General features: G+C 42.7%; 2 protein-coding genes and 1 non-coding gene across 12 annotated transcripts in view; 2 read left to right on the top strand and 1 right to left on the bottom strand.

The window, feature by feature from the left end:
- UIMC1 (ubiquitin interaction motif containing 1) overlaps positions 1–7,827 on the bottom strand; it is a 93,736-nt gene extending 85,909 nt beyond the window's left edge. The window contains exons 1-2 of one of the 2 annotated variants that reach the window (XM_045530617.1): positions 7,699–7,827; positions 3,939–4,093 (exon numbers count right to left, since the gene is read on the bottom strand). In XM_045530617.1, the coding sequence (XP_045386573.1) occupies positions 3,939–4,085 (147 nt within the window). In that variant the 5' untranslated portion in view covers positions 4,086–4,093; positions 7,699–7,827. Of the gene's footprint in view, positions 1–3,938; positions 4,094–7,498; positions 7,601–7,698 lie in introns of those variants that run through there. The other variant, XM_045530618.1, reaches the window with a different exon arrangement.
- A 2,433-nt stretch (positions 7,828–10,260) lies between these two features.
- On the top strand, positions 10,261–10,393 carry LOC123623698. Its single transcript, XR_006729986.1, has one exon. It is a non-coding gene; the product is annotated as a small nucleolar RNA SNORA49 (small nucleolar RNA).
- A 7,644-nt stretch (positions 10,394–18,037) lies between these two features.
- The window catches only part of ZNF346 (zinc finger protein 346), a 46,691-nt gene continuing 40,385 nt past the window's right edge, over positions 18,038–24,343 (top strand). For 3 of the 9 annotated variants that reach the window (XM_045530615.1, XM_045530610.1, XM_045530608.1), the window contains exon 1: positions 18,044–18,278. In XM_045530615.1, the coding sequence (XP_045386571.1) occupies positions 18,104–18,278 (175 nt within the window). In that variant the 5' untranslated portion in view covers positions 18,044–18,103. Of the gene's footprint in view, positions 18,283–18,551; positions 18,616–24,343 lie in introns of all 9 variants that reach the window. The other 6 variants (XM_045530614.1, XM_045530607.1, XM_045530609.1 and 3 more) reach the window with 6 other exon arrangements.

The raw sequence follows: 24,343 nt of genomic DNA, 5'->3' as shown, positions 1-24,343 counted from the left end.
CCAATGCAATGAAACAAGAAAAAAAGAGGTATAAGTACAAGAAAGGAAGAAAGAAAATGATCATTAGCAGAGATAAATGTCTACCTAACATACCCAGGATAATCAACTAAATAACTATGAAAAAAATGTAATAGATTAATGAAAAAAAAAAGAAAATCCAGAAACAGACCCATTTATAAACAAAATTTTAATTGACAATAAAGGTAAAATTTCAAAGCTCTACAGAATGGATAGATCATCAGAAAATGCTGATTGACGATTCTAACTGTTGATACGCAGGTTTTCAAAATGTATGTACACCATTTAGGGATACAAATAAATATGGTAAAACCATAAGGAAAAGCATGGGAAGATAAAACAAATACAGTGGTTACCTTTAGGTAAGTGGAAAGAAATGCAATTGAGGAGAGACACACTGAGATGAGGGATCCTCAAGGTAAACATAAGTGTTCACATTATTATTTAAAACTATGCATCTACATTTTATGCACACTCCTGTATGTATGTATGACATATCTGACATATCACATATGTGCTGCTATAGAAAGATCTCAAAGAAATATTGTAATGGTTAATTTTAGATATCAGCTTGATTAGATTAAGGAATACCTAGAGAACTAGTAAAGCTTTATCTTTTGCTGTGTCTGTGAGGGTGTTTTCAGAGGAGAATGGCATGTGAGTCTGAGTAACTAAATGGGGAAGATTCACTCTCAATGTGGATGGGCACCATCCAGTTGGCTGGGGGGCCCAGGTAGAAAAAAAAAAAAAACAGAGAAAAGGTGAAACTGGTCTCTTTCCCTCTCCTGGAGCTGGAATACATTTTTCTTCTACTCTTCGACATCAGAACTCCAGACTCTTTGGCCTTTTGACTCCAAGACTTACACCAGCATCCCCACACCCACACCCCTTGCTCGCAGGTCTTCAGACTTGTACTGAGCCATGTTTCTGGCATCCCAGGGTCTCCAGCATTCAGGCCACCTGTCATGATTTCTCAGCCTCAATAATCACATGAGCCAATTCCCCAAATAAACCCCCTCTCGTATATCCTACTGGTTCTCTCCCTCTGAAGGACCCTAATACAGATATTACATGAGAAAAGCACAGCAGTTTGTGTAGCATTCCTTTCCTATAAAAATCTTTATTGGTGGTATATGCATAAAGACTTTTTCCCTAGAAGGACACAGCAGAAATTATTGTCTTTAGAAGATACCAAGAAACAAAAAAGAAATGATTGCCTATCATTCCCTCTCATTAAACGTACACTGCACTGGACATTTTCCTTTCATACCTTTTTACACTGTTTTGTTTGGGTTTGTGTTTTTTTTAAACATATATGTACATAACTTTTTAAACTTTCAAAACTTTTAAAATTTGTATGTATATAACATTTTTATTTTTGTTACTATTAAGATAGATTATTCAAGTGGTAGAATTGTTTTCTTCTTTATACCTTTATACCTTAAATAGACAAAAATCCTAATTAAAAACTGGACTATGAGGAATTTTTTTAAAACTAATAAAGATATTTAAAAAGTTCAATCTTGCTGATTATTAAAAACATAATTTTTTATTATCAAATTTGGAAAAAAAATCCAAAAAAGTGGAAGTAGTCTTGGCAAGGATACAATAAAACTACTATACTGCTGATAAGAATATAAATAAAGCGAGGCATGGTAGCTCACAGCTGTAATCCCAGCACTTTGGGAGGCCCAGGTGGGAGGATCACTAGAGGCCAGGAGTTCCACACCAGCCTGAGCAACATGACAAGACCCTGTCTCTACAAAAGATTAAGAAATTAGGCCGGGCGTGGTGGCTCACGCCTGTAATCCTAGCACTCTGGGAGGCCGAGGCGGGTGGATCATTCAAGGTCAGGAGTTCGAGACCAGCCTGAGCAAGAGCGAGACCCCGTCTCTACTAAAAAAAACAGAAACAAATTAGCTGGCCTACTAAAATATATATAGAAAAAATTAGCCGGGCATGGTGGCACATGCCTATAGTCTCAGCTACCCGGGAGGCTGAGGCAGTAGGATCGCTGAAGCCCAGGAGTTTGAGGTTGCTATGAGCTAGGCTGAAGCCACGGCACTCACTCTAGCCCGGGCAACAAAGCGAGACTCTGTCTCAAAAAAAAAAAAAAGAAATTAGGACAGGCGCGGTGGCTCACATCTGTAATCCTAGCACTCTGGGAGGCCGAGGCGGGCGGATTGTTTGAGCTCAGGAGTTCGAGACCAGTCTGAGCAAGAGCAAGACCCCGTCTCTACTAAAAATACAAAGAAATTATATGGACAGCTAAAAATATGTACAGAAAAAATTAGCCGGGCATGGTGGCACATGCCTGTAGTCCCAGCTACCGGGGAGGCTGAGGCAGGAGGATTGCTGGAGCCCAGGAGTTTGAGGTTGCTGTGAGCTAGGCTGACGCCACGGCATTCTAGCCCAGGCAACAGAGTGAGACTCTGTCTCAAAAAAAAAAAAAAAGAAAAAGAAAAAAGAAATTAGTGTTTGAAGCTACAATGAGCTATGATGTCCAGCCTGGACAACAGAGCGAGACCCTATCTCTTTAAAAAAAAAAAATTTTTATATATATACAAAAATAAAAATGAGACTATATTGTCAAAGTTCCTACAGAGTATACCATTTTAAAATTCTAAACTAATCCTGTAGGGATTATGGAGCCAAAGATTTTTAAGCAAATAAGTACAAAGATCTAAAATCTGAATTCTTAAGAGAAAGGTGCACTAAGTTAAATGAGACAAAGGAAAAACTGAAGGCAGAGAAGCCAGTTCAGAGTCTGCAGTAAGAACCCAAATAAGAGATAATCAGGAAAAGAAATGAAAATGGAAATGGAAGGACAGATCTGGGTATCGTTTAAGAGGTAAAAATTAAAGCATGTGATGACCAATCAGGTGTAAAAGAGGCCAAGAAGAAAGAGGCCAAGATAATTCTGAGCTTTATAGCTTGTGGCAAATGAGTGGTTCTACCATTAAATGAAATAGAAGACACAGGAGAAAGAAATCTGGAGGAAAAAACAATGACTTTGTTCACTGCCTATTAGATGTGATCTTAGGCAGGTAGAAAATTCCAATAAGCAAATGGAAACAGAGAACAAAGGAAAGAGGTTAAGATCTAGAGAAACTCTAATAAAGCTTTCCACAATGATGGAAATTTTCTATAGCTGTGATAATACAATAGATACTAGCCTCACACGGCTTTGATCACTGGAAATTGACGAGTACACCAGAGGAACTGATTTTTTTTTTTTTTTTGAGATGGGATCTTGCTCTGTCACCCAGGCTAGAGTGCAGCAGCACAATCATAGCTCACTGAAGCCTCAAACTCCTAAGCTCAAGCGATCCTCCTGCCTCAGCCTGCAGAGCAGCTGGGACTATAGGCATATGCCACAGTGCCAAACTAATTTTTTTTTAATTTTTTAGGGACAGGTCTCTCTATGTTGCCCAGGCTCATCTCGAACCCCTGGCCTGAAACAATCCGTCCACCTCAGCCTCCCAAGTCGCATGAGCCACTGAGCCCAGCTCCTGATTTTTAATTTTAATTAATTTTAACTTAAATTTTAACTTAAATAGTTACAGGTAGCTCAGTGATACTATATCTAGAACATATCTAGAGACTTAAGAACATTCACATTTTCTTTCTCTCACTTTCCAGACACATAAAAATTAAGATTTACAATTGATTCAGATTATTCAAATAGTTCTAAAATATCACTTTGGCTTACTATATTACAAAACTAAAGACCTATGAGCCACCCTCAACCAAACAGCATGATTACTTTAAGTGATTCTTACTTCCATTTACAAATCAAAACAAAGCTGAGTAAAAATTGCATGGTCTTGGTGAGCTGGCATTAAGGTACAGTCATAAAACCACTCATGAGTAAAGAGGCCTAGTTTGACACCTAGAACTCCACTTTTCAGAACACTGACCTCTCCATCACTATCAGATATCACAATGAATGCATCCTCAAGTCTACGCTTCCTCTTCACACTGACAGAACTGGTAGTTTCGGTATCCTTCTTCTCCAGGTTCTGAGATTCAGAGGCTTCTTTAACTTTTTTCTTTCTCCGTGGCATCCTTTTGTCTGAAATACAAGGAAAAATAATTTACTCAAAGTTCAAGTTTTCTGGAAGCTATTCAATTTGATTATGTAAAAGAAAAAGTGACTGGGTCATGAGGACGGAGCCCTTGTACATGGGAAGACAATAACAACTTGTTGGTGACAAGATGGAGAAACTGGAGACTCTCATACACTGCTGGTGGGTATATAAAATAGTGCTGCCACTTTGGGAAGTCTAGTAATTCCTCAAAAGGTTAAAATTGCAGACACTATACAATTCAGCAATTCTACTCTTGTGTATTTATTTTCCAAAAGAGATGAAAACATATGTCTATAGAAAAACTTGTACACAACTATTGACAGAAACATTATTCATAAGAACCCAAAATGGAAACAATCCAAATGTCCATCAACTGACAAGTAGATAAATAAAATGTGGTATATTCATACAATGCAATTGTGATTCAACAATAAAAAGGAATGAAGTACTGATACACGACAACGATATGGATAAAGCTTGAAAAAATCATGCTAAGTGAAAGAAGCCAGTCCCAAAGGATCACATATTGTTTGATTCCATTTATAAGAAATATCCAAATTGGTAAATCAATAGAGACAGAAAGCCTCTATTAGTGATTGTTTAGGGCTGAAAGGGATTGGGGAGATTGGATAGTGATGGCTAAAAGGTATGGAGTTTCTCTTTGGAGTGATGAAAATATTCTAAAATTGTGGTGATAGCTACACACCTCTGTGAATATACTAAAAGACATCAAGTTGTACACTATAAGTGAGTAAACTGTATGATACAAGAATTATATCTCAATAAAGTTATTTTAAAAAATTAACCTCTAGTAATCCAAGTCAGAACACTGGCTACCTCTGGAGGGTGCTGACTGGGAAGGGAACAGTGAGCCTTCTGGGGTGCTGGAAATGTTCTTTATCTTGATTTGGGTGGTAGTTACCCGGGTGTACACATTGAGCTGTAGAGTTAACACTGGTTCACTTCAGGCCGGGCACAGTGGCTCACACCTGTAATCCTAGCGCTCTGGGAGGCCAAGGTGGGAGGATCACTTGAGCTCAGGAGTTCGAAACCAGCCTGAGCAAGAGCGAGACCAGACCTCTACTAAAAACAGAAAAAATTAGCCAGGCATGGTGGCATGCCCTTGTAGTCCCAGCTACTCGGGAGGCTGAGGCAGGAGGACTGCTTAAGAACAGGAGTCTGAGGTTGCTGTGAGCTAAGCTAACGCCACAGTACTCTAGCCCAGACGACAGAGGAAGACCCTATGTCAAAAAAGAAGAGATTAGTTCACTTCACTGTACATAATTAACACATTATGAAGAAAAAGTTTTTAAAAAATAATATTTGATGAGTATTTCAATTAATACTAAGAAGCCCGAAAAGCATATATAATTATTATGAGGTTCAGAAAAGTAACTTGCCCAAAGCAGGCACTTGTACTTTTGTCTCCTGACTCCAAAACCTGATTCCAATGTTCCATAACTTATCTTTATATCTCCTCTAACTAGAACTTCTGCTTGATACATGGTATGCACATATAAGTATTTGCTGAATGAATGAGGAACATGAAGTATATATTTAAATTATTAAATGTTATATATGCATTTAATGCACAGGATAAAATTAAAGGTACAGAAGGATACAGCTGAATAAAGTTATATGGAGGATATAAAATTTTAAATGATGCTTAAATCTAAAAGAATAGCATGAGTAGAACTTGAAAGTAAAAATTAGTATGGGGGAAGACTAGAGGAATCATAATACCCTAGGAAAACATATTGTATGGATTAGTTTCCATCGTATTAAATGTTTCCTGAACCATATACTTAAACCAATATGCTCAAACATGATAGCAAGGGAAGCCATACCACTAAATACATGAAATTTCTGAAAGGCATATAAATAAATAAAAACCCTTCACCCTAGCACCGGACCACTGCAGGCTCAATGTGTGTTTTCAAAGAACCACAGCAGATGAGGGATCAACAAGCAGCATTAAGTAGCAGCACCCCACAGATACAAATTCCGAAATTCCAGTGCTTCATGAGATTTAGCTACACTCAATTAGTGCTTCCACAGGTAGCATTTTTGGTGGTGTCCTTGAAAATCCCCAATTTGGGACATTTGTCATTTTCTTTCAGCACATCCATCATCTTGATCTATTTGAAGAACAATCACTGAGAAGATTAATTTTAAATCTTGACATTCTAGGTACCAAACTTGTCAAAATTGCTTTGAAAGCCTGGAGGCACAGGGGCCTTAAGAATCCTTTATGAATAGTTGACTCTCACCCCTAAATAAGTCAGTATTCAAGAAATTTGGTACCAAGTTCTTTCCTTATCAACTGATTAAAATGAACTTGCTTTTGTAATTGAAAAAATGGTAAATGCATACCTACACACACCGTTGATACTTTACTCAGCCACAGTTTAGGACAAGTGTGTAACAACAGAATCCAAACACACTTTGAGTAATATAAATACAGTTATCATTCATTGAGTGCTTGAACACTATTCTAGGTACCTTGCACACATTATGAAGGTTATTCTTCGTAATAACTCCATGGGGTATATACACAAGAGGAAACTTAGTCAAACAGTTATATTGGTAAATGACCATGCTGAAAATTGATGCTCAATGCATCTGATTCCAAAAACACACTTTCTTTGATTCAACTACAAGGCACTGCCTCGTTTGACAGGAAAACAAAGACTATAAAGACAGGAAAACTTTTCACTTTTGGAGGGGTGTTACTTATATATCTCAGCATGATATAGTGACTAAATTAAAGAATACTGGAGTCAGACCGCCTGGATTCAAATCCAGCTCCACCACTGATAAGATGTGGGCCCTCGATTCTCAGTTGCCTCATCCGCAAACAAAGGATAATGGTACCTATCTCCTCCTGAGCCCGTCGTGAGGATTAAATAAATGCGTATGTATAAAAGGCTTGAAACACTGCCAATTACAGGACACAGGAGAAACACAGCAGCCCTGTTGGAAGGTAAAGTGGGATATGATGACAAGGATTTCCAAGAAAAATCTTTTTTTCTGGGCAAAGATTAGTGAAAGCAAGGATCACCCCCAACAAAATAGTAAGCTGGTGGGCCGAGGGGCCCAGTCGTCCTTCCTGTGGGAGGGGTCCGGGTTGGGGCGCCCGCCGGGGAGGTGGCGGACCGAGCCTCCTCCAGCAAAGCACAGCGTGAGGAAGACTAGACCACAGCCCGCAGGGAGCCAGCAGCGGCGACGAGGACGCCGGAGAGAATACGGGCCGCCCTGAAGGTGTGAGGGCGGCGAGCCAGGCAACCGAAGGCGAAAGCCCACCTGACGTCCCGCGGAGCCCACCCCGGCGTCCGGGAAAGCCCACCCCGGCGTCCGGGAAAGCCCACCTCGGCGGCGGGAAATCCCACCTCGGCGTGCAGTGGGGCCCACCCCGGCGTCCGGGAAAGCCCACCCCGGCGTCCCGAGGAGCCCAGTCCGGCGTCCGGAGAGGCCTACATCGGCGCCGGGAGGTGAGCCTCTGGGTGAGGAGCGGGCCGCGGCCCCGCTGAGGGAGGGACAAGGCGGGGAGAGGCTGCGCAGGCGGGGTGCGGCGGCGGCAGGTACTCACCCGCCGGCGCGTGCCGCCCTGCCGAGGCCCTCCTCCGAGGCCCTGGGGTCGCGAGCGGCTGCCGAGCGTCAGTAGTCGGGAACGGGCGGGCGACCGCGAGGCACAGTGCGCAGCCGCCTCCGGAAGGGCGCAGACGCGGCGCCAGGGCGGAACCAATCCGCCCTGCGGGGGGCGCTGCCGGGACGTACCAAGTGCGCCAGGCGGGTCCTGGCGGCCGGGTCGTGTCATTCGCTAGCACTTTGAGGGAAACCGAGGAGAGGCAGCAGAATCCTAAACTCAGAGATGGCCGGAGGAAGTGTGAAAATAGAACAGCCTCTTTTGAGGACAATTCGATGTGGTAAAATTTAAAATGTGTATTTTATGACCTAGTAATTTCACCTCCAGAAAAATACAGAAAGAAACTCCTACAGGTGTGCACAGGACTTATTCAAGGAAGCCTGCTTCCTTGCGAAAAATATAAACAGAAGAAATATCCAATAAGACCTGGATGGATAAAACATAAAATGTTTCTATTAATACAACACAATACTACAACAAATAAAATGATAAAGGAGTCCTATGTGCATCAACATTTGTTAGCTCATGAATTATTGAAATAGCAACATGCCAAATATATATTGTAAAATGATTTAAATTTAAAAGTACATAGAACAGTACTGTTTATAGAAAATATATGTGTCTAAAAGTACATAAAATGGACTAGATAGATGGATACACACCATGGTAATGATAAGGGGGCAAGAGAGAGGAGGTAGGGGAAAAGGGAGTGGGGCAAACAGGACTTCAGATAGATGTTATGATTTCTTAAAAAAAAAAAAAAAAAAGCAAGAAAGAAAAAGAAAAGAAAAACCTGGGAGGCCCAGTTGGAAGGATCACTTGAGGTCAGAAGTTCCAGACCAGCCTGAGCAACATAGTGAGACCCTGTCTCTACACAAAAATTTAAAAATTGGCCAGGTATGGTGGCATGACACTTTAGTCCTACCTACTAGGAAGGATAAGGTGGGAGGATGGCTTGAGCCCTGGAGTTTGAGGCTGCAGTGAGCTATGATGACCCAGTGCACTCCAGCCTGGGTAACAGAGCAAGACCTTGTCTCTAAAAAAAGAAGAAGAATGAATGATATACTTATGTCAGCATATACAATCTTACACAAATAATACCCTATGTTTTTGAAGGTAATAGATACATGTAAAAGCATTTCCATAGGCCTGGGAGGGTTCGGGGATACATAATAAGCACAAAATAGAAGATATTTTTAAAAAGGGAGCTAGAGGTTCAAAATTGGGAGTGGACAAAGGGAAACTTAATATATCCATAATGTTCTGATTTTATTTTTAGAACCACTACTGTGTAATTAAAAATGAATAAGCGGCCAGGTGCAGTGGCTCATACCTGTAATCCTAGCACTCTGGGAGGCCGAGGCGGGTGGATCGTTTGAGCTCAGGAGTTCAAAACCACCCTGAGCAAGAGCGAGACGCCATCTCTACTAAAAAATAGAAAGAAATTAGCTGGACAACTAAAAATGTACAGAAAAATATTAGCCAGGCATGGTGGCGCATGCCTGTAGTCCCAGCTACTCGGGAGGCTGAGGCAGGAGGATTGCTTGAGCCCAGGAGTTTCAGGTTGCTGTGAGCTAGGCTGATGCCACGGCACTCTAGCCAGAGTGACAGAGGGGCACTCTGCCTCAAAAAAAAAAAAAAATGAATAAGCCAGGTGTGGTGGCATGAGCCTGTAATCCCAGCTACTCAGGAGGCTGAGGCAGGAGGATCATTTCAGTCCAGGAGACACTGTCTCTAAAGAAAGCCAAAACCAGGAGAGGCAATGTATTAGTTTCCTATGGCTACTGCAACAAATTTCCTCAAATTTAGTGGTTGAAAACAACACAGAAAGGCCGGGCGCGGTGACTCACGCCTGTAATCCTAGCACTCTGGGAGGCCGAGGCGGGTGGATCGCTCGAGGTCAGGAGTTCAAGACCAGCCTGAGCAAGAGTGAGACCCCCGTCTCTACTAAAAATAGAAAGAAATTATCTGGCCAACTAAAAATATATATAGAAAAAATTAGCCAGGCATGGTGGCACATGCCTGTAGTCCCAGCTACTCGGGAGGCTGAGGCAGAAGGATTGCTTGAGCCCAGGAGTTTGAGGTTGCTGTGAGCTAGGCTGAAGCCACGGCACTCACTCTAGTCCGGGTAACAGAGCGAGACTCTGTCTCAAAAAAAAAACCAAAACAAAACACAGATTTATTCTCTTACAGTTCAGGAGGTCAAAAGTGTGAAATCTGTTTCACTGGGTTAAAGTTAAGGTGGTGGCAGAGCTGCTTGTTCTGGAGGCTCTGAGAAGAAAATCCATTTCCTCATCTTTCTCATCTTCTTGTGGCTACCTTCATTCCTTGGCTTGCGGCCCCTTCCTCCAGCTTCAAAGTTGAATAATCCAATTTCTGCTTCCATCATTACATTGCCTTCTCTTTCTGACTGACTCCTCCCACATCCTTCTTATAAAGACTGCTGTAATTACATCCAGCCCACACACATAATCCAGGATAATCTCTCCATCTCAAAATCCTTAACTTCCTCAGCCTTACTCCAGGGGTTTTTGTGCCATAAAGTAATCTGGCATTGCCTGAGGATAGACAAGAAAGCACACATCCCTCCCCAGCAAGACTCTGCTTTCTTTGGGGGCCTACAAGTGGAGCTGACAGTCTATGTAAGATGGAACCCTAGTTTTCTTTTTTGTAACTGATGGCTTGTGTTAATGAAGCATCCAGTAGAGACGTTGGTGAGCAGCAAGTGAGAGATGAGGCAGATGTTCAATGGAGCCAGAATAAAAAGATAAAACTTTGGTGTAACTTTAACATGTACCTCATGTCACATGGAACAAAAATCAAACAGTTTTGTTATGGAATAATTTCCTATTGATAAATACTAGAATGTGTCAAAGTTTTCCTAACGTTTTTTGGGAACACTAACTTGAGTGTTTCGTGTCATCTCAGGAAAAAAGTCCTTAACTTAATCACATATACAAAGTATCTTTTGCTATATGAGGTACTATTCACAGGTTCTGAGTATTAGGATGTGGACATCTTTGGGGGACCATTATTCCAACTACTCTTGCCCTTCCTGTAGTTCAGTTACATGAACCAATAAATTTCCTTTTTTTGCTTAAGCTATTTCAAGTTAGGTTTCTGTCACCTGCAACTGAAAGAGACCTGATTAAAAAAATATATCTTCCCCTTACAAAGATAAGGAAGTTTCAAGAATTTTGTGTAATAGACAAAATACTTTTTGTAACTAAACACTTACATCACCTGTTTTCTAAAATTATCAACATTCTATCTTTTTTTGTATGGTATTACCTGGCAACCCAAAAGCCCAAGAGACAAAAGCAGCAAACAGACAACTGACTTCATTCATGTCCTCCAACTTCCTGCAGCTAATCACACTATTTTCCAAAACATCAGGAAATGACTGAGGGTTCAATCTAGCTGGTCACAGTGGGACTCCCAGACTCCCGGTGCCAGTGCCCCATCTGACTAGCCTAGTTACAGAGATTTTCTATATTCTGGTGACTGACATCCAAATCTGTGTCTCCTGCCCTCGTTCCTAGCCTCAGATGTGAATTGCCTATCTGGCTTTTCATCTACTTGTCTCACAGAAAGCTAAAACCCCACACATTCAAAACCAAATTCATTATCTTCTCTTTAAAATCTGTATGCATAATATATTCCGTATCTCTGTTAATGACATTACCATCCACTCTTTCCCCCAAGCTGTAAGCCTCCTTGACTGTCACCACAAAGCCCCTCTCCCTCCCCGGATTCAATGGGTCATGGAGTCCTACTGACTTCAAAACTGACTTCAGAAAGACTTGGAACTACCCTCTTCTTTGCCTTTGCCTTGGTTCAGGCCCCTACGACGTCATACCTGGATTACTACAACAGCTTGTACACCACCACCAGAGCTATTTTTGTAAAATACTAACCTTTTCTGCATAAAATCCTTTCATAGCTCACCACTGCCCACTGAATAAACACAGCTCTCCCAAGGTGTGTATGTTCAACCTAACTTTCCAGGTTTAGCTCCTTACCCTCCCCAGACTAGGCTCCTGCTGCAATTCCTTAGCATCACATGTCCTGACATACTGCCATCCGTTACAAAGAGTTTTGATTTTTTTTTTTACAGTGGAAAATTTTATTTATTTATTTTTTATTTCAGCTTATTATGGGGCGTTACATAGAGTTTTATCATTGTCTAGAACTGTTTCTGTCCTTCTCCACACAGAGAATTCTTACTGATCCTCCAAAGCTTAGAACCAACATCTCCTCCTCTAACAGAACTTTGAACCTCCATTGTAAGACATCTGGTTGCTTCTTCAGGCAGTGAATAATAAGTGAGGGCCAACTATGTGTTCTAATACAAGGTACTGAGGATACAGTAAACAAGACAGATCCAGACACTGTCAGTCTAGTAGGAAAGAAAAAATAATATACAAATAATTACAAGCATGTTGAATGGCCATGAAGGTAAAGTACAGAAAACTATGAAATATAACCAGAGAATTTCGTCAGAGGCTATTAGGTAAGGCTTCCCCGAGGAAATACATTTAAGCTGAGAGCTAAAAGGTAAGTAGAAGCCTGGAGCCAAAAACCAGTGTTTATCCATCTTCATCTACCCACTAATATTTATTGAGTGCCTACTGTGAGCCAGGTATTGTTTCAGATGCTTGGAATACATGAAACAAAAGAGTCAAAATTCCCTTACCTTCCTAGTGCTTATATTTCAGTGGTTACATTCCAGTTCCTTCATTCATTTACTCAACAAATATTTGCGCTTACTCAGTCAGGCACTATGCTGAGTGGTAAGAATAAAATATGACCTGGGCGTGGTGGCTCATGCCTATAATCCCAGTACTTTGGGAGGAAAAGGCAGGAGGATTCCCTGAGCCCAGAAGTTCAAGACCAGCGTGGGCAACATAGTGAGACGCCATCTCTACAAAAAAAATTTTTAATTAGGTTTAAATTTTTTAAAAATTAGGTGTGATGGTGTGCACCTGTAGTCCCAGCTACTCAGGAGGCCAAGACAGGAGGATCCCTTGAGGCCAGGCATTCAAGATTGCAGTGGCCGGGTGCGGTGGCTCACGCCTGTAATCCTAGCACTCTGGGAGGCCAAGGAGGGAGGATAGCTTGAGCTCAGGAGTTCGAGACCAGCCTGAGCAAGAGCAAGACCCTATCTCTACTAAAAAAAAATATAGAAAGAAATTAGCTGGACAACTAAAAATATATAAAGAAAAAGTTAGCCCGGCGTGGTGGCGCATGCCTGTAGTCCCAGCTACTCGGGAGGCTGAGGCAGGAGGATCGCTTGAGCCCAGGAGTTTGAGGTTGCTGTGAGCTAAGCTGATGCTACAGCACTCTAGTCCAGGCAACAGAGTGAGACTCTGTCTCAAAAAAAAAAAAAAACTGAATAGTAAATACTAATATGAAATAATTATTTGTAATGTGTATGTTTGAATTCTCTCTACCAAAATGGACTAGAAGCAATGTCTCCTTACTAACATATGGTTTTCTATCACCCAGATTGTGGTGTCTAATATTGTTCCTGATTAACAATGAACAGAACAGCACAGGTCTCCTCAGAGAAATGGCTGAATCAAGGTCTGGTTCATGGCAATTACAAGATGAGTCTGGACCATCTTATTTGTGCCAGAAAACACCCACAAATCTTTGAAGCTGTCAAAGCTTCAAAGCTTCAAAGATTTGTGGGGTGATATCAAAAAGATAAAAGCAAAAACAAAACAAAATAAAACACTAGAATGAAAGATCAATCAGTGGCCAGAGTTGTGAAAATTTGACGCTCAAAAAGAATAATAATTCTGTCTCTCTTTGCCCTCTCCCATACCACCTGCTTTCCCCCTCCCCTTCCTGAACAATTCAGGCCCAAAGCAATTAGGAGATGCAAAACAAGATAGGCATCTGCACCTGGGATGGGAAGAGCTACAGTGGCCCAGAATGGAATGTTGGAACAAAAAGAATAAGGAGAGCATCCACTATCAGAGAGTTGCCAAGTGTGGGGAGTAGAACCCAAGTGGGGTAAAAAGAACATCCCAGCAGAGCAGCACCCCATCACAGAGTAACATAATCTAAGCAGGGTGATGCAGATATCCTTGAAGAGTGGCAGCCTGGTGTGGAATATTAGAGCTTGAGCAGGATGAGGAGGTTGTCTACAGAGGGCCATTCCAGACCGAGAAGACAAAGCCTGATTGGGGTAAGGAAGGTTCTCCCAAGGAGGAGTAGCCCATTTTGGACTGTTAGAGCCCAATTAGAGTAAGAAGAAGTGATCTAGCATGGGGTATAATGGTGCTTTACCTCTGTCCACTGACAGGGTCAAGGAGCAGCAATACACCAATGATAATGAGCACACCTAGTCCCCAGACTGTGGCTTCTAAATACCATTCTCCACTAAAATGATCCAGGATTCTTTGGAGAAGTGGTTTAGTACAGGATTGGAGCACCTTGGCATGCCAAAAAGCAAGGAAATATACAGGAATGATGAGGAACCTGTCAAAAGGACAAAAGAGTCAGCTCAAAGGGACTCCCACTGGCCAAATCTTGGACAAGTTAAGCATCAAAATAAATACTGATAGTAACTAATTAAAGCCTCCTGAAGGCAGGACACAGTGGCTCACGCCTGTAATCCTAGCACTTTGGGAAGCTGAGGTGGGAGAATCACTAGAGGCCAGAAGTTTGAGACCAGCCTGAGCAAGAGCAAGACCCCATCTCTACAATAAAATAAAATAAAAATAGAAAAATTATGGCCGGGCGCGGTGGCTCACGCCTGTAATCCTAGCTCTGGGAGGCCGAGGCGGGTGGATTGCTCGAGGTCAGGAGTTCGAGACCAGCCTGAGCAAGAGTGAGACCCCCGTCTCTACTAAAAATAGAAAGAAATTATCTGGCCAACTAAAAATATATATACAAAAAAATTAGCCGGGCATGGTGGCTCATGCCTGTAGTCCCAGCTACTCGGGAGGCTGAGGCAGTAGGATCGCTTAAGCCCAGGAGTCTGAGGTTGCTGTGAGCTAGGCTGATGCCACGGCACTCACTCTAGCCCGGGCAACAAAGTGAGACTCTGTCTCAAAAAAAAAAAAAAAAAAAGAAAAAGAAAAATTAGCCAGGCGTGGTAGTGTGCACCTGAAGTCTCAGCTACTCAGGAGGCTGAGACAGGAGCATCACTTGAACCCAGGAGTTCGAGGTTGCAGTGAGCTATTAAATATGATGAGGCCACTGCACTCTAGCCTGGGAGACAGAGGAAGATCCTGTCTCAAAAAAAAAAAAATTGTGAATAAAATAGGAAACCATGAACCCATATGTATACAGATGAATAAATGGAGGAAAGTTTATTGAGAAATCAGATATTTATTTACATGGCTCCAAAGTAATTCCCCATAATATACTTATTCAATACAATTAATACACTTATTGATTATAAATTAAAAGAGTAATTGTGTAGTTGCTAGGCCTGGGTGACACAACCTTAATCAGGCAGTCAAAGTAAATATCATCAGCAATGTGACATATTGAGGTTGTATACTACTTGATAGGACACAATGAGAAGACTATTACTTCTCTAATATTTCTACCAAGGATGCATAATCTGAGGAAATGCCAAACAATCTGAAGGACACTCTACAAAATAATTAGCCTATAATCTTCAAAAGTGTCAGGTTCATGAAAAATAAGGAAAATCTGAGAAAATATTTCTGAAGGAAGGAAACTAAAGAGACATGACAGCTAAAAACAACACATATTTACACACTGGATCCTTTTGCTATTATGGAGACATCTGACAAAATTTGTATTACTAATATCCTGATCTGATGGTTGTACTTTGATTATTTAGGAGAATATCCCTTTTTTGTATGAAATACCCACTAAAGTTTTGAGGATGATGGGATATTAAGTCAGTAACTACTCTCAATCATTCCAGAAAGTGTAGAGTAGGACTAAAACAATATTTTAGTTTGTTTGATGGTGACTTGTTTTTTGCTCTTAGCTAACAGCCAAATTCCGCTTCTGTACACAAAGCTTGCTTGCTTATTGCTTGGTTACGATAAAGAGCTAAAACCATGCTCAAATGCAGTTAAAAAAAAAAACAAAACAAATGCACCGCAGGTGGCTTCCTGATAGGGAGGCCGGCTGTGCAGGGCGAATGTCCTTGGGGAGAGAATCTCCTGGGAGGGAATCTCTTGGGAAAGAGTCTCTTATCGGAAATAACTAGCAACAGACTCCAGCAAAAAAAAAGTATAAAAGCTTTGTTTTTACCCCAGGGCGGGGTCCTGGTTCATAAAGAGACCACTGCGTTGGTGCTCTGGGACTTGGACCCTAGCTCGAGCTAGTCAATAAAATAAAACTCCTTTGCCTTTGCAGCCTCAGTGACTCTGTCTTTCTGTTCCCGGGGCCGAGGGGAACCGGCTCTAACAAAAGGAAGACACTCTGGGAGGCTGAGGCGGGAGGATAGCTCGAGGTCAGGAGTTCGAGACCAGCCTGAGCAAGAGTGAGACCCCGTCTCTACTAAAAATAGAAAGAAATTAACTGGACAACTAAAAATATATATAAAAATTAGCCGGGCATGGTGGTGCATGCCTGTAGTCCCAGCTGCTTGGGAGGCTGAGGCAGAAGGATCGCTTGAGCCCAGGAGTTTGAGGTTGCTGTGAGCTAGGCTGATGCCATGGCACTCTAGCCCAGGCAAGAGAGTGAGACTCTGTCTCAAAAAAAAAAAAAAAAAGAAAGAAAGAAAGGAAGACAAACGTTCTTTATACTGTGTTACAACTTTTCTGTATATTTTGGATTGTTTCAAAAAAAGGAAGAATGCAGAGAGATAGGAACACTCAGACATTGCTGGGACTGCTAACTAGTATAACCTCTATGGAAAGTAGTATGGAGATACCTCAAAGAACTAAAAGTAGAACTACCATTTGATTCAGCAATCCTATTACTGGGCATCTACCCAAAGGAAAAAAAGACATTCTATAAAAATGACATCTGTATCTGAATTATAGCAGCATAATTCCCAATTGCAAAGATGTGGAAACAACCCAAGTACCCATCAATACATGAGTGGATTAACAAAATGTGGTATACCATAAAGTACTACTCAGCCAAAAAAATTATCTGGACATTGTGGCGCATGCCTGTAGTCCCATCTACTCAGGAGGTTGAGGTAGGAGGATTGCTTGAGCCTAGGAGTTTGAGGTTGCTGTGAGCTAGGCTGTTGCCATGGCACTTTGGCCCAAGCAACAGAGTGAAACTGTCTCAAAAAAAAAAAAAAAAAAAGATGCTTTGTAAACTGTAAAGGACTACCCAAACATCAGTCACCTATTGTACTGGAAGCTTTGGAGCCTGAGGCCTAACATAGAGCTGGTGATCAATATTTGTGGTATAAATGAGTAAATTACACTGATAAGCTGTGTGATCTCAGGCAAGAATAATCTGTTTCTCTTGGCCCCCGTCTGACACCACTTTCCCCCTTGTTCATGGGCTCCAGCCATACTGTCCTTTTTCCTGTTCCTCCAACACACCAAGCTCACTCCTGCCTCAGGGCCTTTGCTTCTACTAAAATTGAGACGAGATGCAGCTGGAAGATTTGAGAACTGGAGTGTCATCACGATCTGACTTGTAGATCCCTGGGACTTTTGTGCTGGGAACATCTGCAGGGCAAGGGAAGGGACTAGGGAGGATGCTACTACAATAACCTAGGTATGAGGTGGTGGCTTCCAAAGACTTGGGGAGGAGCAGGTCTAGGGTTGGAAGATAGAATTGAGGGGTTGACAGTTACTTTGAAGAAGCCTATTAGATATCCAAGGAAAACTGTCGAGTAGACAACAGGATGCATAGGTCTGCAATTAAGAGGAAGGTCTGAGCCGGGACCTCAACAAATGGTATCTATTATTAGCAGTAATATGGAACCCAGCTCTACCACTCACTAGTAGCGAACTCTTGAATAAACCATTTCTGGGTTCTGGGTCTCAGTGTCTCTACCAATGAAATGGGGAAAATAGTCCCACATAACAGAACCTTTACTGGAAAGAAAAGAGAAGTGTCCAAGTCTGACCGTGAGCAAGATGAACCCTTAGCCAAGAATTGCACAAGCCCATCCTGGAGGGCAGGGGCTGCTTGGGACTGCTTGGGACTGCTGAGGATTCAGCGACCTGTTTTCGAATCCTCAGCACGACCTCTGAAGTCCCAGAGCTAGCAAAGAAAAATTAAGCCCCAGGGCCTGCACCACAACGCGGGATGCAGCCTTCAAACCTCGCGAGATTTGTTAGTCAGGCCAACTACCCCCTCCGCACCGCCCTCCACCAACATCTCGCGATACCAAGGGGAAAGAGCGGCTTTTGACCGGTTAGGGCTTGCGGGGAAGATGGAGCATTCCGCGTTGGGTACGGTGGAGACCGTGGACGATCCAGGGGCCGGGCCTAACAACAGCTCGGAGGAGCGGGAGGGCCGGGAGCCGGACGGGGTGCGCTTCGACCGCGAGAGGGCGCGCAGCCTGTGGGAAGCCGTGTCTGGTGCCCAGCCGGTGGGGAGGGAGGAAGGTGAGTCCGGAGGCTTCAGAGGCCGGAAGCCCCTAGCCCACCTGCTCGGCTCGCGGGGAGCGGCGGAAGCGCCGTCCTGGCTCGTGGACCGGCCCCCGGGCCTACGGTCACACCCCCTGGCCCGCCTCCTTGCATGACGCGCTCCGGGACTCCCGGAGTCGTGCTCCGCTTCAGGGCCCGGGCACACCAAGAATCAGGCCCCCTGCGCGCAAAGGGTCAAGGGCCGCTCACACTCAGGTCCAGCGTGCTTTTGTCCCCGTCTTCATGTAACAGACCTCAGGTTTTCCCAAACTCGAGGACTGTAATCCCTATTCGCGTTCTTTCAGAGACCCACAGGGTCTTTGCCAAACCGGTAGCCGAGCCAAGTAGCCCTCACAATTTCTCCCAGTCTCCAGATTTCCCCTCCCGACCGGCACCCCGACCCCGTGTCTCTTGCCTCCCTTCTTTTAAGCCCCACGCTTCCGAGAACTCTAGAAGGCCTTCTTACCCCTTGTGAACGAGTCCTGGTTTACCCCTATTTCTAGCTGTCTGGCCTCTACTTGTTGGGTCCCTGTTCTGAGGTGCGGGCCAGGAACTGAGAAACTGGCTGGCGGGGTGGGGAACCTGCAGCCTCAAGGCCACATGTGGCCTTCCAGATGCCCCAGTATGGCCCCTCGATCAAATTCACAAATGTTCTGTGAAGTTTGGATTCAGTCAAAAGGCTGCACTCAAGGATCCAGAAGGCCACGTGTAGCTCCAAGGCGGCAGGTTTCCCACCCCTCTATGCTTTGGCTCCAGGTTTTTGTATCCCACACTTGACCCGAAGTTGTGGCGAACAGTGTGCGCAGGGCCACGTCAGGGGTCACTTCTGAGCTGAAGCTTCCCAGCTTGCTCTGCATTTGACCTGAGACTGGGTAAGACGGGAGCTAGAAAAGGGAAGAATGGAAAGAGCTCATCTGAACTGCTTGTGTGACCCCCTTCACAGTCCTTTACAGAGCTGGCTACTCAACACTAACCCATATGTACGAGAACTGTATCTGGGCTTTTGTGCTAATCCTGTCAGGTATCTGCAAGAAAATCAGATTTCTCTAGTGGTCGTTTACTTGCTGAACAGACTATCTTGGGAAGTTTAATAAGTTGTTTGCAAACTGATTGTCCTGGATAAAATTGAATTTTCTACCATATCCAAGGAGGATATGTTTAAATTTGGGGTGTTACACAGATGTATATCCTCGTATATTTATCCAGTTTAAAAACAAGTCTAGGCCTGGCACGGTGGCTCATGCCTGTAATTGTAGCACTCTGGGAGGCCGCAGCAGTCTTGCTTGAGGTCAGGAGTTCGAGACCACCTTGAGCAAGAGTGAGACCCATCTCTACTAAAAATAGAAAAAATTATCTGGGCATGCTGGCATGTGCCTGTAGTCCCAGGTCCTTGGGAGGCTGAAGCAGGAGGATTGCTTGACCCCAGGAGTTTGAGGTTGCTGTGAGCTAGGCTGACACCACGACACTCTAGCCCAGGTGACAGAGGAAGACTCTGTCTAAAAAAATAAATAAAAATAAAAACAAGTCTAGCCTGACTCCTAAATTAATATGTATACTATTTCTGGGCTCCTATCTCTCTCCTACTTTCAAACTTGTTTCGCGCAAAATTTCCTGCCGCACCCTCAATTTTCCTTTCATTAATTTGACAAGCATTCACTGATGACTGCTGTGTTCCTAGAACTGGCTGGGCATCAGAGCTACAGAGATGAGGAAGATACTCTCCTTGCCCTGGAGGGGTTTGCACTCTAGTCCAGGAAGTAGACACCAAACAGTTCCAGTATAATATAAGGGATGCAATGAAGAAGATTATCTAAGAGTTGGGGGTACACAAAAAGAAAGTGATCTTTCGCCTTGTAGGACAGGGAAAACATGCCCTGGACCTTAAAGCAGAGAACATAGCAACTATGCTCTGAAAAGTGAACTGTCTGCTTATGTTTATATGCATGTACAATGTCACTCTTATGACCCGGTTCATTTCCCTGCTCTCCTCACTTCTCCCATATTTATATGAGGTCTAGGTGGATACCTGCAACACTAAATTCTACTCACTGCTTTTTTCCTGTTATCACCTTCATTGACTTATAACATACACCACAAAATTCACCCACTGTAAGCATACTGAGTGATTTTTATTAAAATTATAGAGTTGTGTAGCCATAACAACAATCGAGTTTTAGAACATTTCTGTCACCCCAACATTTCTGTGCCTTTGCTCCTTTATATTAAATCCCCATTCCCACACCTGCCTTAGGCAACCACTGATCTGTTTTCTGTCTGTATAAACTTACCTTTTCTGGACATTGCACGTAAATAGAATGATACAATTTAGAGTTTGGCTTTTCTCTCTGAGCATGTTTTTGAGGTTCAGCCAAGTCATAGTGTATATTAGTGTGTAATTTCTTTTTATTGCTAAATAGAATTCCATTGTATAATATACCACATTTTATTTACTCATTAGTTGTAGACTTTTGGATTGTTTCTAATTTGGAGCTCTTGTGAATAATGCTGCTATGAACATTCATGCTCAAGTTTTTGTGTGGACGTATGTTTTATTTCTCTTGAATATATCCCTAGGAGTAGAATTACTGCGTCCTATGGTAACTCTATCCCGAGTGACTGGGACTACAGACGCACACCATGTCACCTGGCTAATTTTTTCTATTTTTGGTAGAGACAGGGTCTCGCGCTTGCTCAGGCTGGTCTCAAACTCCTGAACTCAAGCAATCCTCCTGTCTTGGCCTCCAGAGTGCTAGGATTACAGGCATGAGCCACTGCGCCTGGCCTACATACAGAGATTCTTTAATTTGCAGTTGCAGAAAAGAAAAAAGCTTTGTCGAGAAGCTTAGAGTCAGTAGAAAGGAATGTTTAAGTTAAGATAAGGTGGCCGGGCGCAGTGGCTCACGCCTATAATCCTAGCACTCTGGGAGGCCGAGGTGGGTGGATCGCTCGAGGTCAGAAGTTCGAGACCAGCCTGAGCAAGAGTGAGACCCCCGTCTCTACTAAAAATAGAAAGAAATTATCTGGCCAACTAAAAATATATATACAAAAATTAGCCGGGCATGGTGGCACATGCCTGTAGTCCCAGCTACTCGGGAGGCTGAGGCAGTAGGATCGCTTAAGCCCAGGAGTCTGAGGTTGCTGTGAGCTAGGCTGACGCCACGGCACTCACTCTAGCCCGGGCAACAGAGTGAGACTCTGTCTCAAAAAAAAAAAAAAAAAAGTTAGGATAAGTAATTCTGTTAGTCATAAACTATAGTATACTTGGTCAAAGTGACCAGTTAAGCAAAATTGTTGGGCTGCAGGCATGACTTAATCCTTGCCTTGCTTGGCCTTAGGTCTTGTTTATAATTTGGTATCTTATTGCCAAAAAGAGTGTGTTTTGTCAGTCTTATAATCTCTATTTTAACATTAATACTGGTCAGTTGTTGTGTCTGAACTCCAAAAAGGAAGTGGTGTAACTAGACATGTCCAACTTCCCATCCCATCATGGCCAGGAACTCAGTTTTTAAGGTTTCTCTGGGGTCCGCTTGGCCAAGAGGGGCATCTGTTCAGTTGGTAGGGAGGGGCTTGGGATTTTATTTTTAGTTTATATTCTCAAAAGAGAATAAAATGTACTGTACTGAACTTGCACTACAATTTTGTTTTTCTTTGTTTTTTTTTGACACAAGGTCTCTCTCTGTTGCCTAGGCTAGTGCAGGCATCATTGTAGCTCCCTACAATTTCAAACTCCTGGACTCAAGCGATCCTCCTGCCTCAGCCTCCCAAGTAGCTAGGACTTCAGGTGTGCACCACCACCCCCAGCTATTTTTTCTATTTTTTATAGAAATTGAGGGCTACATTTCCCAGGCTGGTCTTGAACTCCTGGCCTCAAGCGATCCCACCTGGGCCTCCCAGAGTGCTGGGATTATAAGTATGAGCCACCACACTTGGCCCCACTGCAATTTTGAATAGAAGTGGCAAGAGTAAACATCATATCTCAGGGGAAAAGGATTCACTCTTTCACCATTAAATAAACATTTTAGGTCTGGGATTTTCATAGGTGCCTTTACCAGGTTGAGGAATTTCCCCTCTATTCCTAGTGTTAAAAGCTTTTATAATGAATGGGTATTGAATTTTCTCGATCCTTTTTCTGCATATGGTGAGTTCATCATATGGTGGTTGCCCTTCATTCTTGAGAGAAAGCAGGGACCCTTCCTACAGGCCTGCTGGGTGCCCCTAAGCATGGAAATAAAGGAAAATCTTGAGTCCCTCCAGGGAAAGTTCTGAGCACCTAAGCAAGCCAGAGTCATGAGGCGTTTTGATTCCCTATGGAAACTAAAAGAGATAGCATCTTTTTTTTTTTTCTTTTTTGAGACAGAGTCTCACTCTGTTGCCTAGGTTCATGGTATCAGCTTAGCTCACAGCAACCTCAAACTCCTGGGCTCAAGTGATCCTCCTGCCTCAACCTCCCAAATAGCTGGGAGTACAGGCATGTGCCACCACGCCCGGCTAATTTTTTTTTCTATTTTTAGTAGAGATGGAGTCTCGCTCTTGCTCAGGCTGGTCTCGAACTCCTGAGCTCAAAGCAATGCCCCCACCTCGGCCTCCCAGAGTGCTAGGATTACAGGCATGAGCCACCACGCCCGGCCCAATAACAGTCTCTTAATATGATATATTACATTAATTAATTTTCATATGTTAAATCATTAAGGCTTTTGTTTCTGTGTTCATAAGAGGTAATAGTCTGTGAAAAAAAGAAATATTCTTTGGTAATATCTTTACCTGGCTTTAGTATCAGGTAATACAAGTCTCATAGAATGAGTTTGGAAGTGTTCCCTCCTCATCTACTTTGTGAACGCGTTTGTGAAGGATTAGTAATATTTCTTCTTACAATATTTTATAGAAGTCAACAGTGAAGCTGCCTGGGCTTTTCTTTGTGGGAAGATGTTTAATTATTAATTCAGTTTCTTTACTTGTTTTAAGTATATTCACATTTTTTTGTTTCTTCATAAGTCACTTGTGGTCATTTGTGTCTTTCTGGAAACTTGCTCATTTCGTCTAAGTTATCTGATTTGTTGGCGTAAAATTTTTCATAATATTACCTTACAATCTTTTAAATTTCTATATGGTTGGTAGAGATGTATCCTCTTTCATTCTTGATTTTGGTAATTTGTGTCTTCCCTAATTATTTCCTTGGTTAGTCTAGCTAAGGATTTGTGAGTTTCTTGATCTTTTCTAGTTTCTAAGGTAGAAGCTTATGTTGCTGATTTGAGACCATTCTTTTCTGATATAGATGTTTAAAATTATAAATTTCTGGCCTGGTACAATGGCCCACACCTGTAATCCCAGCATTTTGAGAGGCCAGCACAGTAGGATCACTTGAGGCCAGAAGGTTGAGACCAGCCTGGTCAACATAGTAAGATACCGTCTCTACAAAAAATTAAAAAATAAAATTAAAATTGAAAAAATTATAAACTTCCCTCTTAAGCACTTGTGATATTATGAGATATCTATGTATTTATTTTTCCCCCTCAAGGTTCCTGGCCCACAGCTTCTATAATCCTTGTAATTTCTTAAGTGACTAGAGCAATGAGAGTACTTTTTTTGTATTTGGCGTTTTGTCCTTGCTCCAGAGCAATAAAGGTGAAAGATAGACTTTTGTTACTTATAACAAGCACCTTTCAACCACACCAGAGTATAAGCTACTGAGGGGATTTTTGGAAAGTCGCTACATAACCACAGTCTGGGAGATGGGTTCCAGGGGGACCAACCACATGCTTAGAGGGTTGGAACTCACAGCCCCCCATCTCCAGGGAGGGGAGAGGGGCTGAAGGTTGAGTGATTACCAATAGCCAATGATTTAATCAATCATGCCTATGTAATGAAACCTAAAGGATTGAATTTAGGGGTTTCCGAGAAGGTGAACAAGAACACATCCATGTTCTTGGAAGGTGGCACACCCCAATTCCACAGGGATGGAAGCTTCTGTACTCGGGACTCTTCCATATCTCGCCCTAAGTGTCTCTTCATCTGCCTGTTTATTTGTATCCTTTATAATAAACTGG

The sequence above is a fragment of the Lemur catta genome, chromosome 18 (assembly GCF_020740605.2).
Source record: "Lemur catta isolate mLemCat1 chromosome 18, mLemCat1.pri, whole genome shotgun sequence".
Taxonomy (NCBI): Eukaryota; Metazoa; Chordata; class Mammalia; order Primates; family Lemuridae; genus Lemur; species Lemur catta.
This window is presented reverse-complemented; position numbering and strand designations above follow the sequence as displayed.